The 18,578-nt window shown below is 36.2% G+C and overlaps 1 protein-coding gene across 1 annotated transcript in view; it reads right to left on the minus strand.

The window, feature by feature from the left end:
• Nucleotides 1-18,578, minus strand: part of FAF1 (Fas (TNFRSF6) associated factor 1) — a 155,449-nt gene that overhangs the window by 36,379 nt on the left and 100,492 nt on the right. The window contains exons 9-13 of the mRNA XM_010004033.1: nucleotides 18,230-18,325; nucleotides 17,145-17,271; nucleotides 16,142-16,205; nucleotides 15,118-15,199; nucleotides 6,688-6,842 (exon numbers count right to left, since the gene is read on the minus strand). Coding sequence (XP_010002335.1) covers nucleotides 6,688-6,842; nucleotides 15,118-15,199; nucleotides 16,142-16,205; nucleotides 17,145-17,271; nucleotides 18,230-18,325 — 524 coding nt within the window. The remainder of the gene's footprint in view (nucleotides 1-6,687; nucleotides 6,843-15,117; nucleotides 15,200-16,141; nucleotides 16,206-17,144; nucleotides 17,272-18,229; nucleotides 18,326-18,578) is intronic.

Raw genomic sequence — 18,578 nt, forward strand, 5'->3', positions numbered from 1 at the left:
TGTAAACTTTTTTGTAAGCTAAGAGCATCTCTAGTGCTCAGTCCCTAAAGGGGCCACAAGGCTGAGGCATTTGTTTGCTCCCAAACTGTCATGTTATACCTTTCCAATGTGAACTGGCTCAAAGTGATTCCTGCACTTACCTAGCAGAGGAAGAATTTACAAAGAATTGAAGAGGAATTAAAGGAAGAGCTGGGCAAAGAATTGATTCTGAGCCACAAGAATCCTCTGCACTTCCATTAAAATCTCAGTGCATTCCAAGGCCAACCCTACTTTAAGGAAGTTTAAAACTTCAGGAATGGCCATGAAAAATCTGTAAGTTCTTTCTTGAGCGTGACCAAAAAAATTGTTAATATTAAATATGCAAGATACTTGATTATTTTAAATAATAATTGTATACTGTGCAAAGTCAACATAAGGTTCATTAACATGTTAATGTAAAAATAACATTTTTGTATTAGGTGTTTACATTTTTAAAAAAGCAAAAGCTGAGGTAAAGAAATGGTATATTTAAAAAGTTTTCTATCTATAGTCTCCATAATACAGAGTTATTGTTTTACCCACATTGGTAGAGTCATAACTGTTGGCTCAAACACAAGGGGAATGAGCAACAGATATAATACATGGTCTAAAGATGTATAAAGCAGCCTGAATCACCTTCAGTACGCACACAACAAATACTTAGGGATTCAGATGTAAAACTGTGATTTTATCCACTTTTTCTGTATGCAAGAGTAAAGCCTAGATGAGTGGGTTACCTATTTCTGCATAAAACATGGAATATCTAATTTTATTCTGCAAGGTTAAAACAGATAAGGTAAATACTTTGTAACTCCATTTAGATGAAAACATATCCCTCTAGAAACTCATTAATCCATCCTTTCAGATACCACTGGACACCAGACAAAATAACTGGTAAGAGTACAAATAAAAGACACCTAGACTCTTTTCTCAAATGCTGCACTAAAAATGAAAACCACAAGATGCATTTGTGTATCAGTGGTACTTTATGTTCTTGCCTATCACATTAGGAAGACATGTAATAGAGGATTTGCTAAGGACTATAAAAGGCTCACTACAGTTAGTCTTTATAATAACCTAGATAACTATAGAGAGTATGTTTGACTACTTCACAGATTTTGGTAAAGTGGGAGAAGCTACAAGCAAAGCGGAAGTCAGTAGAAGAATTCAGAATAGCTTTCAGAAATAAGAGAAATGAGGTGTCAAGTAAAATGCAGCTCAACAAGGTCAATGAATGCTTCCAAGTAGAAGAAACAACTGCATGAATAAAGAACAAGAATCAAGCAGTGAGTGAAGAAGAAAAGTCATGATGTGAAGAAGATAAGCAACATAGTGAGGTAAGTAAACTGAAGCACGGTTTGTACAACCTGAAATAATCCACTTTCTGTATTAAGTACTGAGAGGCAGTTGTAGGCACAGTGTATCCATTGTTGTGTGGACAACAAGCATAATAAACTACATGGTAGTTTGAGTATAGTGGGACAGAACTTGCTTTAGGATTTGTTTTTATAGTGAGGACATAAAATACATGCTTACAAATATAGCAGTTCAGTTAGTTCCTCTGGGTTTAATACTTCTTTTTCAGATGACCTTAAAGCATTGCTATAGGCATATGAAATGATGCACTGAACACCTTAATCACATCACTAGAGAGACTACTTTCTATTTATGGATGAGTATTAGAGACACATCCATATCTTACTAATCGTGATCCCATTAAAATGCATTCTCTGCTGGTTTTTAGTTTTCCAAATTTGGACATTTTTAGACTACTAACACGAAATTACCTTGAGGCATATAAATATTTAAGCAGGGATAGTTTACCTTTTCTGGTGGGTGTATAATAAACAGTTTAACCATCATCTATATACAGGCTGTTTTGTTCTCCATCTAAAGAGACAATCACCTTTTATCCTTTTCCTTTTTTCTTCATTTCTGTGCTATTAGGAAACTATTCACAAGTGCAACCCTGAACAATACTATGCAGTAATTATGACTAGATGACAAAGAGATGTGAACAATTACTGAGCCCATTTTGAAACCCTACACTAATAAAGTCATTAGATGCTGCCCTTGCCATGAGCCTTCTAAAAGCTTCTGAAGTTACAAGAACACACGGCATTGTTCGTTAGGACAATTGCTGCTGGCAGAATGCAAACCTTGAGTTAAACCATGCTGCAAATTGATCTTGACATTCTGTTAAGACTGCCACTAAAATCAAAAGCAAAGGAGAAAAGGAGAAAATGAGCGGGTGGGATGTAATCATGGAACAGAAGGGTTCCCTCCTCACCTTCTTTCCTCTTCCTCCTCAAACCAAACCATACAGAAAATGACAAACTCGCCTAGTGTTTGAGAACCTTTATTTTTAAAACATTAATTAGACTTTTGACCTGTTTTTATTGACTGGCACCATATTGCTATTGAAGGAAATTAAATAAAATATTGCAAAATACAATAGATAAGGTTTTCACACTGTTCTGTGAAACCTGTTAAGGATTTAGCACCCAAAGAATACATCCAACAGTTTTGCAAGCAACATATACAGAATCTACAGTCCCTCCTGAAGAGGCAGTGAGAAATTAACTCACTGTGTCCAGCCCTCACAGACCCCACACCTGCAATATATTTGCTGAAGGATCAAATAGGATTGGAGAGATGGAGTAATATGGTCAACTGGTCTTTATCCAGGCATGTGTCATTCAGTAGGTTAGTATTAAGGGTCAGCAACTGTGAATATGGCTAATTACTTGATGACAGAAATTGCAGGTGAAGACAACCTGCTGCTAAGAAGCACTTTAGTCAATTAACTCTTCCCTAAGCTTAAGCAAAGTGAAAAAACTATCATTTGAACATTAAAACTGACAAGTACTTGTCATCAGAGCTGAGAAACAGCACCCAAGGGCAACGATATCAAAAGCTAAAGAGCTGCTACAGACATTTGAGTCCTTGTTTTATGGTTTGGCATTGCTTTGCTTGGCAAACATTATGTGTATTGGAATTCTATTAATATTATGCATAATCTATATTTGTAAATGCTGTGTGTACAAACATAAGGGTCTGTGTGCATGTGTAGGTGTGTATGTATGTATATATTTTCACTATATATCTGTCCTGGATATAAATACATTAGATTAATGTCTATTAATCAATTATCAAACATAGTTAGGCATGTGCTTGCATACATACATATACACACACCTCCCCCCCACACACACCTAATTATATTAGAATAATGGTATTTAGTCAACTCTTTGAAGACGGAGCCAGATAAAGTGCCAGAACTACAGCTGGTCACATCTGGCTCTCCAGCTCATCTATCCCACAACCTGTCTGGAAACTTGAGGAATAGCTTAGCCCATGGGATGGCCCAGCACTCCTGCAGCCATGTGCTTGGACCAAGAAGCAGGGTCCAAACTGTCAACACTGCTGCTGTCAAACAAACACTATTGCTACTGCCCTGGCACCTCCCAGAAGCATGTTCTAGCAAATCTCCATAGCAAGCAACGGAAAACAGTGGGGTTTAAGATCATGATTCACCCCAAAATGAGTGGAATATAACAAGAAAGTAACAAATATACCTGTACCTTTGTGGGGATTTTTCCTCCTCTGACCATGGACAACATAAATTACAAGAATGTGCGAAACAGGTGCTCACTGAAGTCTGAACTACAGGTGACAGAGTTTTCACATAGATCCCTTGAGAATATGATAAAAACTCCACATTATTCTAAAAAATGAAGCCTGATTATTTTATCTTATAATTTTGTGTCTTTTCTTATTTTGTTTTTATTCTAGTAATGAAAAGATTCATGATTTGCAGCACTTACCCAAAGTTACTGCCCTTTTCCTACAAACCTTCTGTGAGAGGCAACTGACACATGTCCTCTTAACTGTGCTAACCAGAGTTATCCTTCAGTTGGACAAAGTAACAGTCCTGAGTGGCTGTAGTTAGGAATATTAAAAAATACTACTCCCAAAATAGTAATGTTTATGCACCTGAACTACTGCTAACACTTACCCTGGCACTTGCACACAATATTTTACTTCTAGTGCTACCTACAGAACTCTTTTCACTCTGTTGCAATGAGTGATGAGAGATTCCAGTTGAAAAGTGCCAGTGTACAGAAAGGCAGGATTCAAAGCATATCCCTACATCAGTGTCAGCTAAGCATCATATTAAAAATCAGGAAAGAGGATAAGATTTTGGAGCTTGTTTTGTTCTACAGTGTTCAGACTAGACCTCCATTCCATTAATTAGAAAAATGGAAACTACTGTTATAGTTAAGACTGGTTTAGGAACAGAATTACATCCACAGATGTCAGAAAGAGATCAATAAAGAACAAGAAAAAAATGTCAGAAATATTCAAGATGTTTTGGCTTATAGGAGGAAAGTATATATACCAGTTTGAATTTATTCATGCCATGCTACAGTATGAAAAACCTGTCTTTTATTACTGACATTGAGGTGTCCCTATTGATTTACTGCTGCAAATAAAGTGAGCCTGATTCCTCTGCCTTCCCACCCTGGCTTTTCCACTAATGCAATTGTAACAGCCCAAATAAGTTGCTTTTGGGCTACATCAGCACACAAAGAGCAGTTCCTTCCATTGCTGCCACCCTCTTCTCACCATTCAAACAAAAAGCTAAATGCAACTGTGTCCACAGGGATACAGAACAGAATAGGCTCCAAGAACACTGTCGTTGTGTCACATAATGAAGGGCAGCAACCAAACAGAGGTACTGAGTGTTTATTTATGGGAATGCCCACAGTGCATTGGCACTTTCCAAAGGGAGAAGGAAGCATCATGCCTCCTCTGAAGAAATCAGTCTAAGGAGCAGGATGTGACACTAAACACAACTGAGAAATTCTTCTCATTCAAGCCTGCATGCCTTGTTTACCCCTTACTATTTTTTGACCTCACTGTTAATATGACAGTTTCTTTGGTGTTGTTAATAGAAAGCAAAAAACTTGTAGGCTTAAAAACCCTCTTCCTCTGCACAATCAGTGACTGGGTTCATTGAGAACGGCTATAAAGCCTTAAACAAGCCCTTTATTTTGTGTTTTAAGCAGTGTCATAAGGAGTTAATAGGACACAGCTGTACAGGCTCTTTCCAACAAGCAGCTTCTGTGGCTTTGGTCACCACAGGTGTCTCAGTAACCTGCAAACTCTGATTACTAGTGTATCAAAGTTGTGCTACTTAATAGATTTCTTTAGTAAAACACAACAAAGCAATTACATGGCTGTTGATCGTCAGTCATAAAAAACCCCCTCAAACACAGTTTTTCAAAAGAAACTACACTGCAATTTTTTGTCATTGTAAAATAAAAGAAAGCAGAGAATTAAATAGAAAAGTGAACAATGGAACAGCAGGTAGTCAGCTGAACTTAGCCACTACAGATGGTTTAGAAATAGTGTTTCCTTCTACACCAACTTGGGGGATAAAAGAAAAGGAGGAGGCTCCTTACTGACCATGAATGGCAATACCAAAAGACTTAAGCAACTTTCCACTCTATGTATTTGGTCCCATGAAAGAACCTAGATGTTTCTTTTTCCTCTCTCTCTCCCTTCTCTTTTTTTTTAAAAAACGTTTTATCCATTTTTTTGGCTGCTTGTTCCATAAATTTTCACTTTCTAGGATAACTTAAACAAGGAACATAGCTGCTGATTCATCCAATGACAAAATGCAGCAAGTTGAGTGAGGAATTCCTGAGAAACACAAGTGTTATTTCAAAAGTGTATTGGAAAAAGAGATTGTTCTGTTCTCCAAGCCCCCTTTCAGTAGAGAAATGTTAACTATCATTTACATATTTAAGAATAGGGATGCACGAATGCTTTATTCTAGCAAACCACAGGAGAAAGAAACATAAATGTGTAGTTTTAATCATTCAATGATGGAACTGTTCAACGGAATTGTATAAAGAAGGGGCAGCCTTATCCCAGCTCAAATGACTGTTGCAACTTTTGTTCAAAAGTTGGAGTAACTGTCATTGTAATAATATACACAAGACACTAGCCTGGCAAGCAGTGGTCTTCTGTGTCAATAAAGGTGATGAAAGCAGGTCCAAGTTAGAAAACCAAAGTCTGATTTCTAAATATAATAAGTCTAATATTAAAATCACTATTTTCCACAGAGTATGATAAACTGATAAAAAAATAAGAAGAGAGAGCTTTTTAATATAAAGACGAAAAATGTGTTGGTAAAACACAAAAGATGTAGAAGGAGGTGGAATCTACAGTTTAAAAATTTCTTTTCTCATCAGCAAAATTATGCCCTAAGACACAGGATTGTTTTTATTATATTAAAACCTATAAAAATATCTGAACATCACCAAAGGAACGTTCTGTAAGAAAACTGTATTTCAAAAATGTTAATATGAATTGCAAGCTTCTAATAAGTTTTTGCATAATCTGCTCTTAATGTTAATTTATCACATGAATGTTATTTTTTTAAATAGCATTTTCATTAACAACAGTAGTTATTATCCCAGATAGTTCTAAACAAGGAGAGTACAATTCCCAGTGAATCTCATCCAGCTTCATTGATCAGCTAAGAGTGAGCATGAATGCAAGAGACTTGATACACAGAGATGACACAGAGATAAGGACCTTCCTTGAGAGAAAAGCTGTTCCATTCACAGTCCAAAGCTCTGTCTTTGCAGGACTTACCTTGCTCTGTTGGCTTCTTTCGTCATGTCCCATGCCCAGGTGATGAAGTTCTGACTCAGATAGGAGACAATAGATTCAGCACAGAGCATTTGTGAGCAGAAGACGTTGGTTAGTACACTTTCATCATGGTGGAGGTAGATAGCAAGAAGCTTTCTCTGAAAAGACACAAGAAAAGATCAGTGAAAACTTACTGTGACTGTCCAGTAATTTAAAATTACAGCTGCAGGCTTCTGTATTATGGACCCAGTGTTGTTTATCGAGGGTGCTGAGTATCTCAACCTGCACACACAGGAGAAAAAAACCCCAATAAATGTCAAGTCAAACAGTCCACCCAAATCTGTAGGTCTTCTTAATGCTTCTTAACCATTTTATTTTGGGTACCTAAACATGATACCTTATACCCTTAGAACATGAATATAGCAACACTTCCATGCACACTCCAAAACCTTAGTTAGCTTTAAAAATGAGTGAACTTTTTTTGGCTTGCTGCCCAATAAAGATTTGGGACAATTCCCTGAGCAAGGAACCCACCTCTTGATACAACACTACGATCCTGAACAAATAAAATTATAGACAACCTTAAAAAATGACAGTTTATTGTTATTACTCCATCTGTAGCCAAATAAAAGAAGAAAACGAGTAAGTAATGAGACAGCTGCCTATAGTCCCAAAGGCTGTGATGTTCCATGCTGGATATTTTGGCAGCTCCGCATCCAGCTGTATGACATGGGGAGGCCCCACAGCACATCAGCCCCTACTTGTTAAGTCTCCGTGCAGCTGGTCAGAAGGCCAGGTGCTGGCCCAGCTGGATCTGTCTCTTGCCAAGCTGTGGAGCAAGGTGGCTGCCCTGGCACTGGGAATGTGTAAGAGGCAAAAGGACATGAAAGACATGGATCAAATCCCACATTGAGTTTGTGAGCACTGATACATCTCATCATATTTACCACGTTAGTTAAGACTCGATGTTGAAGATGGTGACTGCAGCCTCTTGAAACAAAATAATCTGTGCTGTGCTCTTCTGAAACCCTATCAGATAATATCTGAGCTGTGCTGTCAGCAGCACACAGCTGTGCTCTGTCCCCATGATCATCTCAGACCTTCTATGTGCACGTAAGAAGCAGACTGAGAAAAATACAGGGAAACTATGAGCTACCTAAGGACAATGATCCTACATCTTCTATTCAGGGAGTTATAAATAGCCTTCAGAAAATTACAACTTTCCATTCCCCTGTGCCTGTATATATTACTTACTTCATTTAAAAATCCTACTTGAACATATTTGCTGAAACAATTCGGTAAATGCTATTTTCAGACTTTCATCTAAAGTAATTTCAGCTCTCTCCATCAGAACTAACACTGAAGCCTACATACTGATTACTGATGTGTATTGATGCAGCAAGACAAGGGATGCAATTTTAACACAAGCTGTATTTTTAAAAAACCTGGATGGCTATCACCTCATCTACTGGCTTTGGGTAAAACTTAATGACTATTAATAAAAAGAATACATTTGAACATTAGACTTTGGGAAAGGGATTAGTAATTTGCATTCATGTTTGTCTAATTTAATTTAAATGCTCTTCAGAACCACGTACACATGTGCCAGGAAAGGCCATCAATAAGCCCAACCAACATGCAGAGATCCATCTAAGTGCAGCCAACAACATTGACTGAAACTAAACTTGAAAATCCAGGGCACCGATGGGACAATATCAAGCAATAAAACAGCATTTCTGTGGTGATATTTAATTTAAAAAGAAGAAAGAGGTAGGGGAAGATGGGGCACTGTCTGTTTTTGAGGATCAGCCATTCTGCATTTCAAAGCGTCGATCCCTGCAATATCCAGGTTACTGTGCTAGAATCTGGACTATTATACAGCAGTTGTAAGAGAGGGAGGGCAAAGATGTGTTTACTCAGTGATTAGGGCCTTAGAATAAGCCTCTAGCTCCTAGAGAGACAGCGCACCACTTATTCATTTGGACCAATTCACAAAGCCTAGAAAAGATTAAACATCCATGCTGAGAAGACAAGCGAATGCAGACGGTGAAAAAGAAATAAAAATTCTTTAAAAACTCTGAGATGACTTCATTATTTTTTCCACAAGGAAACTTTAGGAAAGTGTTTAGTTAGAGAAAAACCCACATTGACCTCTCTCTAAACCCTTAATCTTTCCTTTGTGGTGGCACTGCTTTGTGGTAAGCGGATGGCTTTGCTCTCCTCTTTTCACTGGGAGCAGATAGAAAAAAGGCTCTTGAGAAACACTTTTACTTCCAAAGAAACAACCCCATGAAACTGTTAAATATAAGATTCCATACAACGGAATGTTTCAAAATATGTAGAGTTTTAGGCTGAAAGATTTAGGGACAAATTTTAGTAAACAACACACGAACATACACAATAGATGTTTACACTGAGCTATTTTACAAGTGAATGTAAATTTTGTTGCATCAACAAATCTCACCAGGCAAAGACTAAACTCCATCACATATAAAAGTCTGCACTTATGTCTGATAATTCATAAAAAATGTTCAGGTCAGGCATAAGCATACTGGTAGGACAACTTAAAAGAGGTAGCACAAAGAACTGAAATGCTGAAGTATGATTTTGAAAAATCTTAGTGGAAGATAGTGATACTTTTTCCTTGGAAAAACACGTATTGTTGCTGTCTGTGGTTTGGTTTGATTTGTTTTGTTTTTTACTAACTCATGGTAGTACATATTTATGAGGGGTTTTGTTGGTTTAATTTCAAGCCTTTGAAAATTCAAATGGCTATGCCATCCACTCAGTCAGTTTTGCATTTTGGAACTTCATAAAAGTTAATGCACTTTGTACAGAATTAGAAGAATTGTAGCAAAAGTTGTCACTGAGGCAGAAAGCAACACAGATCCTTGCAAGGCTGGGAAAATAAATTGCTAATCACTGGGTAAGGTCATGTCCAAGCTTCTCAGCCAGTTCCCAATAATGTGAATAACTTTGGTCCCTCCGAAGAATATGAACTTGAATGAGAACAGCAACACAGTCATAAGGGTCAGCAAAACCACAGATCTGAAAGGTTATTTTTAAGTCTCAGGTTTACAAGTTCAAACAATGACTGAGACAAAAACATTCATGATGTAACAGCTGTTAGAGGCATTAATGTTCTTTCAAGTCGCTAAGCTAACAAATCAAGATCTTAATTTTTCCTCTAGGTTTTATGTAGTGAGAGCTAATTCAAATGAACAAAGGGACACATTTGAACATCTTGAAGCCTTTGAAGTGTACAGTCTGATCCACCTGTCTGTGGTGATCTTGGAGATCATCTGATCAGCCTTTTTGGACACAGCTACTCTAATCACACACAATCCTTTCCTCCCTAAGCAGAATGCAGCCTCCTCTATCACCAAGGTATGCATCTTCAAATTTACTCCACTTTGAAAAAGGCTCAAAGCAGAAATAGGGCAGAGAGAGAATCATAGGAAGCCTTGTCTGTGTATTATGCTGAAGATAAGCATTATTAAATTCCCCTGCACCTGTCAAAAGCAAAGAGACTGACAGGCACCAAAGACAAAGAGACCAGGGACACTGACCAGTCGCCAGCCTTGCAGAAGAGGACCTGAACTAAACTGTATCCCACAGGTTCCTCAAGTCAGAGTGAGATGATCCCCATTATCTTCTGATTTGGTCTTTTGTATTATACGTGGCATAAGACATCCCTGAGCTAATTTCTAATTAAATCTTTCAGTAATTTTATCTTTCAGTAAAACATCTAGACTCAAGAAAACATCAGTGATGAAGAACCCAACACTCTCCCAGGTAAAGGTGTGGTTTATTTTATGCTTGATTTAGTCTACTTTCATCTTCCATTTGATCCTATTATACTGTTGTAGCTCAATTTCAATCAATTGAACTTGCACTGATATCTTACCATAATCCAAAGAATATCCAGTAATTGAAAGAGAACTCAAATAAGATCTATAAATCACAGGCTTTGAAAGAGGAGGAAACGTAGAGTGTGGCAGACAATTTAAACAAACTTCCATTATTTAACACCAAATACAGAAGATGCTAAAGAGAGACCCATACCCAAGACTAACATTTCAGATATGAAAGATGAAGGCATTCAGATATGAAGAATAAAGAGTGTGTAGGTACACAGTGAGAATAAATCTCTAAATAATAATTACCCACAAGTTCGGAAATAATTTGAGAACAAAAAGACAGAACTGCTACCATACACATCAGCCAAGGCTGGAAAGAAAAATGTGGGTGACTACACAGGACTTAAACTAGAATTTACATATTGACATCCACCACAGTGCAGCTTCTTTACTCTTCCTGGGAACTTGGAGTTTTATTTCTATACCTGTCCTCTACAGTTTCAACCAGACCATGTAGATCTGTGCTCAGGTTATTTATGTTTAATTGGAATCTGTAAAGTAGTAATTTCTCCATCTTAGGACCCTCAGACAACTGAATTCAAATGCATTTTCAAAGCACACACAGGATACACAGTATGGTCAAGCCCCTTCTAAAATGTAGGAGTAGCAACTTGATTTGAAATGTCCCTGGAATCAAAGGTGATGGTGAAGCTGTACTCCTCTACATCACTGTGTAATATTTATGGAATAAATGGGGGGAAAAAGATGACAAAGACTAAACCAAAGGTGTCCTGCACTTGGCATTCAGAGCCTTTTTCTACATGAGGTAGCATCTAAAAGACAATCTTCAAATTTCTCTTTGAGACAGGGAGACTGGAGAGCAGCCAATGCTTTTTCTACAATGTGATCTAACAGAAATCAGAATTATTATCCCTGTGAATCTTTTTTTGCATTAAGTTCAGCATGAACTTCGTTAGCTGAAATAATAACAAGGGACAGTCTTCTGAGTTACACAGGTAAAAATGATACTGCAGAAAGTCCTATGTGAAGGAATATTCTCCCATCACCAGGAATAAAAAAAGCTTTTATCTGAAGATGCCAAATCATGAAAAGGAGCACACTTTCTTCTAGGTATTCAGACAAGAAAGTACTCCTATGTGAGTGGGATGGAGCTGCCACTAAACTGAACCTAAAAGACACAATACAGGGAGAAGAAAAACATGGCTCCTCTTCAGTATGCAGGAATATATATTGAGGTGACAATACCAATCTGTGCTAAGAGAGATGTTTCACATATTTATTAAAAGTCAGTGGACAGAAAGGTTGGGAGAGCAGCAGGAGGTGATCTGACAGAGGCATAAAAGAGATCCTGAAAAGGTAAAGCAGATGTCTTTATTCTCTCTCATAATAAGAGTAGCAACCACCTACAAAAATGAAAAGGCAAACAAACTCAAAATAAAATAGTTTAGTATTCAAATGAATACCTCTGTGGGATTAATATAGGGATTAAGATCTTGTATTAATACTACTCCAAGTCAGGATAAACTCCCTGATGTCTCAGAACACAGGGCACCCACAAACGGTTTTCGGTCACAAAGAAACCTCCCCCAGACATCCTGTTTAAAACTGTCTATTGTGTGATTTCTTCCATGGCATCTAGTTTAGGTATTTCTATGATAGTGCAGCTACTTGAGCAGGAGTAAGGTTGTTCTTCATGGATTATATACCACAGAAAAAAGCTTCTTTCCAATTGGCATGGTAAGCAGAGGAAGACTTTCATAAAAGGAAAAGTTACTTGTTAATTTAATAAACCTCTGTCTCTCTTTCTCTTCCTGACCCACTTAAAAAATAATTAAAATATTTTCTTGTGTTGTATATACAGTAAACCTTGGAAAAGAACACATAATGCCCTGAACTATCAGTCTGCTGGAGGGACCTGGGGATTTCACTACCAAGAACACTGGTTGCTGAAGGGACAGCTCTGCATCTCAGCTATTGTATTTTTGTGCTCAAGAGATACACAGGTTTTAAAGCAGAGCTACATTTGACTTCTTTCTATCTGTCCTACCTAGAACTGGCACTACCATAGTAGCAGTTGCTCTAAAGAAAAAAAGACACCCATCATGCATGTTAATCTTCACAGTCTGAAGACTCCAACTGAAAAACTACAATAATAAAATCTAAACCAAACACAGGTAAAAGACAAACAGCTCAATGTTTTTACAAGGCATTTCTTTCTCAATTAACGTTTTCCTTAAGCAACTATGAACTACCATCCTTTCCAACACTAGGAAATGTAAGACACTAAGATTAAACAGAACAGTATCTATTTTCTTAAAAAGAATTTTAAACCCACACTTTGCATTTAACACCTGATGGCATAAGTTAATTTCCTGAAAATAACCCAAGCTAAAATATTTCTGCAAAAAGGTTTCAAGTTGATATATACTGGGATTTTCTGGAGGGAAAAATTATCCACAATATAGATTAAAAACATAGCTGATGGCTGTCTCACCAGGCCAGAACTGTAGAGTGCACCTTCTGCTCTGCACAGTGTTGAGAATTTGTCAAGAAAAGGCTAAGATCTCTGAGCACTCAAGCTGCCAAGTGCTCTCAAATTAAATCAGTTTGAAGCAGTTTTCATTAAGATGGATTGAGTGTGGCATCGTGAGAAACACTCTATCAAATGTAGTGTTTTACTTAGTGATTAAGTATATACCAGTTGATGAAGCTACCCAAATCCTTCGTAATCCCACCACTCCAATAAACATTTAATGAGTATATAAGTTCAAAAAGCCCAGCAGAGGATTTAAACCTTCAATCTTGTTTTTATTTACTCTTGGAACTCAATTTCTCACTTCAAGTGAAGAATGCTGGTGCCTGAAGCTCATCTGTTGCCCTGGTAAAATTAAGTGCCCTCCACAGTGTAAATTAGAAGACAAGACATACAGGTTGCAATTTCTCCTAAGCTTTTTTCTTTATACTGATATTGAATTATTGTATGAAATGCAACTATAAAACTATAAAATAATGTATCCTTTTCCTTAGTTACGAATTCCAGGAGGCAGTACTGAAAAAACTTTGTTTGTAACAGGAAAAAAAGCAGGAAAAAAAAATGGCATAAATACATTCTCATGTTTTAAATCAGAATGTTACAATAAAATTAGAGTCACTCCACAGAGTAGTTGGGGAGAAGTGCATTCAAAAATTAAGACAATATTAAGAGAAATAGAAAATTAACAAAAAAACCCCACAAACCCAAGAATTTTCTAAGTATATAACTTTATACTGATGAACATCTGCGCTTACTAGATCTCAAAATACTAGAAGTGTAAAGTGACATTAATTTCAGATGTGGTGTGTAAGCAGTAAACAAAGTACTTACAGTATTAAAAAAACTAATCGACTGCACCACATTAATATTAGATTTACAGTTATAAAAAAAATTATGAAAGCTTCTAATGAGTTCTCATCCATTGCTGTCCTGATAAACTGCCAACCATTTCCAATGAAATGGCACAAAGTGAGCTACCTAACTCAGAGTTTTCTTGTTGAATTAATAATTTGATTTAAAATAGGCATCAAGCTCCACTTGAATGAATCATCATGAATTAGTACTTTGTCACTGAATTATTCTGTATCCATTTATATTCTAAAATCTGGACAGAGACATGACAATATTCACTAAACTTGGATTGAGGGAAAACTATCTCTGCACACAAGATGTTAAATATATGTTAACTTCAGCTATATAGAGTAGATTCATAACAGCCCCTAATATAACATAGTTGTTTCTTCCAATATGAATAACTATAGGAAGCCAAAACATTCTTAATTTTAAAATGAACTATCTATCAAGACAAATAAAAAAGTAAATTTAAACAGCATGATTTTCTTGTTTGGGTTTCAGCTTTATCTATGGTTAATTATGCAGGGGTTTGGGTTTCTCCTTTGTGAATTCAAGTCACCAAAACTTAAATAAACGATCCCCATTCTAATTTTATTAAAATGCTGAATTTAAAACTGTGCATGGAATAACAGAAACTTGAGATGTCTGGTTGGATGTACAGAAAAACTAAATAACCAAACCTTAGAACTGGAATGTACTTGGCAGATAAAGGCTGCGCAAAGGAAAACAAAAACCAACAAAACAAAACACACAGTATTTCAGAGACCTTTCAATTTAAATTTACAATTTCATTAGCCATCCTTCAAAGGAGTTACCAACATGCACCACTGAACTTGTCAACCCCAAGACTCACAGGCCAGTGTTATGTGGTGCTAAGACACTATTATTCCAGGAAGAAAAGAAGGAGGGGGAAGGCAAAGAGTAGCTCTGATGACTAAAGGACTTCAATAAAAAAACAGCCTGAATGATTAGAAAGCATGAGTTATTCACTGTAATTTCAACAACCAAGGTAAGTATTTTAGTCAATCAACTAAATGAGCATAACTCTTCACAAACAATAAAACTCCAAAATGTAATTTGCCTTCTTTAGAATAGAGATGAAACATTTACAGTGATTTCCATTTCCCCTCTCTATTAAATGAAGCATTTTCAACACACACTTACATCTCTAGCTTTCCCATAGAAGGCTTCTTGAAAAGCAGCCTCTAATGAGCCAATAAAATACACAGGATGGCAGTCACCATATCTATTGGAGATAAAAATGACAATTAAAAAAAGTCACAAAAACCAGTCATTTCAATGTTCTACCTTCCTCATATACTCTGTAAATAAAATGCACTGGCTAAACCTTCAAAAAGATGAAGAACTACAGTTTTAAGCATTTCTGTCCTTTAGAAGCCCTCTCTCCCTCAACATTCCAAAGCTCAAAGTAACTAACTGCCACCTTACAAATTTTACCATCAAAACTTTCTATTTGCATACACCTTAAGTTCTCTATCATTTCCCAATCATAAGTCATTTCTGCTCTTTACTATACTCTTATTTCCTCTCTTTATCATATCCTTAAAGGTTAATTGAAGCCTGTTCTTGTATTACACATTAATGCATCTCATATATATAAATGAACATTTCATCACAGAGCAGTGAAAGCAGAAGGAATATAAACTTTGCATTACTTTGCAGCATTATTAGTTTGCTGCTTCTACCTATTTGATGAAACATGGCAACTGTTTAACAATGCATGATCTGTGGTATGAAGTTAAAGCAGCAGCATTTCTATATTATAGAGATTTATCCAACCATTCCATTACTCTGAAAACTCCTCTTGAAACTCTGTATATATTTTTTTCAATATTAATCAGTTTCAGCTTTTCTTCCTGCATATCCTATTAAAATTACTACACATAATAAAAGCCTTGAACATCCTTCTGGACCCTTACATAATTAAGCAATGTTATTAATTAGTGGTAAATTAAATAAGGCAAGAATCTGTCACTATAACTTGGACTGAGAAATCATTTTATTTCATAAACAGTTCTAACAAAGTTAAGATTAAAATAAATTAGATTTGGATACCTAAATACACTATGAACCCACAAGAAAATATATACATTTGGTTTATTTTCATTAATTACTAAATTTTACTTAGCTTGTAGCAAAAATTGCATAGTTCATAGGCTGAGCTTACCTTGAAGAAAACTCTGCTGTAAATTGTAATAAGGCATCTCCTTCATTTTCAGCATTTTCTGGCACTTAAAAAAAACATTGAAAATATAAATTAAACAAAACCTTATGGAAACAGATTTTAATAAACAAACTCATTTGCTTAATAGTTTTTTTAATGTTGACACCTTCCTGAAGTGCCTACCAATAAACCATATACATTTCCTGAAAACAATGGACTGTGAACCATTAAAAGATGTGAAATTTCCAGATGCTGTCATGACTGTATTAAGGCTTTCCAAACAGTAAAATCCTCAGGTCCAGTGTAATGTGATATATCACTCCATCATTGAAGAACACTCTGGACTTACTAAAATACATTAAAATGAAAGGACTAGCTTGAAAGGCTCAACCCACTATATTGCTAGTTAAGTTTTTTCTAATTATAACCTTCCTGTTAAGAAGTTTTCATTATTATTACATATATTTGCTGTTAAAAACCAACAACTTCTAAGGTAATAGCACTAATGCAAGCCTAAAGTAAATAAAGAGAATTATATGGAATTGCATATAGGAGGTAACTGATTGTTCTTGCTCAATCCTTTCAATAATTCACAGACAAATAATCCCTGTGAAACTTGTTTAATATAAATGTAACAAAATATTAATGACCACAAGAGGCTGAAGCTAAAAATCTAGATTTCTCAAAACAAGTATAGGAATTTAGTTGGCTACAGGAACATTTGGTTTAGAGATCATAATTTCTCTGAGCTAAATTATTCTGCACCTATAAGCTAAAATCATAAGGTTAAAAAACTTCTTCCACAGGGAAATAGTTGCCAATAATGGCTTCCACAGTTGCCAATTATGTCTGCAGTAGTTTCATGTTATACATCCATCAAACGTGAGACTCAAACAATTCTAATGTTGCTATCAAAAGATACTTTCCTCTTCTTACTGTGCAGACCCTTCATACATCTCTACTTTCACTAGTCCTCTACAACAGCCATTTAACTGTTAACTCTTACTCATTGGTGATTTCCTCAAGGCAGGTAATGCTACTCCAAACATTTCTCCATCATCAACTCCAAACTCTGTAGCATCTTCAAAGTCATCTCCATCACTGTCACTAACCATATGAACATCAGTGCACTGCTATAGAAAAGCAAAAGACAAAATCCACCATAAGCCTCTACTACAGACATCATCTTCAGAGAAATACAAAATGCATACATACTAAAAAATACGTACACATTTCTATTAAAAAAACCTTTACATACTACATCTTATTTACTATTTTATACAACATTATCTGTTGCTTTTTTTATAAAAAAGATCTATTTTTTACCAGAAGTCTGGCTGGCAGAGCAACATTATGTGACAAAATGCATTATTAAATAACTAAGGAACTGGCTCCGGATACACATAGTTGAGCAAATTGTATCCAAAGTTAATGCTATTTTTCATCAAGTGGTGCCACTGTTGATTTAACTGCATAAGAAAGAGTGAGAAAAGCCACACAACCAATTGATAATTTTAGACATCCAGATATAAACTACTTTAGCAATACTTGCATGGTGGGGAACAGTGCTTGGAAAGGTACCTGTGTCTTTAGTGGCAATTTCTGCCACACAAATTTAGCACCCGTAGTCCTGACTGAACACCAGATTACTGCATGTAGAATGGCAGGCTGATCTTTTTGGCATGCCAACATCAAGGAGAATAATCAATATGTTTTGAGTAAGGACAAAGACATTGTCAATTTTAACCCAAATTATTAATAGCTAGAAATACCAAAATGAGAGTTGATAGAAGTCTGCAAACACATCTTTCTGCTAATACAAAAAATAAATGTTTCAGCCTTCTGACTAATTTTGATTATTTTTCAATGCTTAGAAACTTGTGGATTGCTTGCTTTGCTTTTCCTCTTTTTCTCGAATGACTCATTTACCCACTTCCTTACTTTATCACAATTACATGTGACAGGAATTGTAAACTGATTCTTTTAAGATGCAATTCTACTTATGTATTTGACGCTAGATGGGACGGTGACCATGACAAAAAGAGCCTTCCCTGCTAGAGCAAACCTGTTAAATAAAGATGATGTTCTTACCTCCTCTGACTGTTCCCTCGTTTGCACAGGTGAAGACCTTCTCCCAACTGTAAGTCGATGGCAAGGAAAAGCCAGTCCTGATACAGCCAGAGTCATCTACAAACAAAGCAACAAGCATTTATTAAAGACACAGTCTCAACTGAGGGTCAGGTTTTTAAGGGTGTTTTGAGATTTAAAGTGAAGGCTGCACTTCAGCAGGCTGAATTAATTATGCAAACACAAAGAAATAAACCTGTAAGACGAAAACTATTCCTTATGTAAAAATATTAAAAGTAACAACATTGGGGTTACAGGTGTGGATGCACAGGGTGTCAAAACAAACTCAACTCAAAACTGTCTCGAATTGTTA

This window comes from Chaetura pelagica, unplaced genomic scaffold, assembly GCF_000747805.2.
Source record: "Chaetura pelagica isolate M959 unplaced genomic scaffold, ChaPel_1.0 scaffold18, whole genome shotgun sequence".
Taxonomy (NCBI): Eukaryota; Metazoa; Chordata; class Aves; order Apodiformes; family Apodidae; genus Chaetura; species Chaetura pelagica.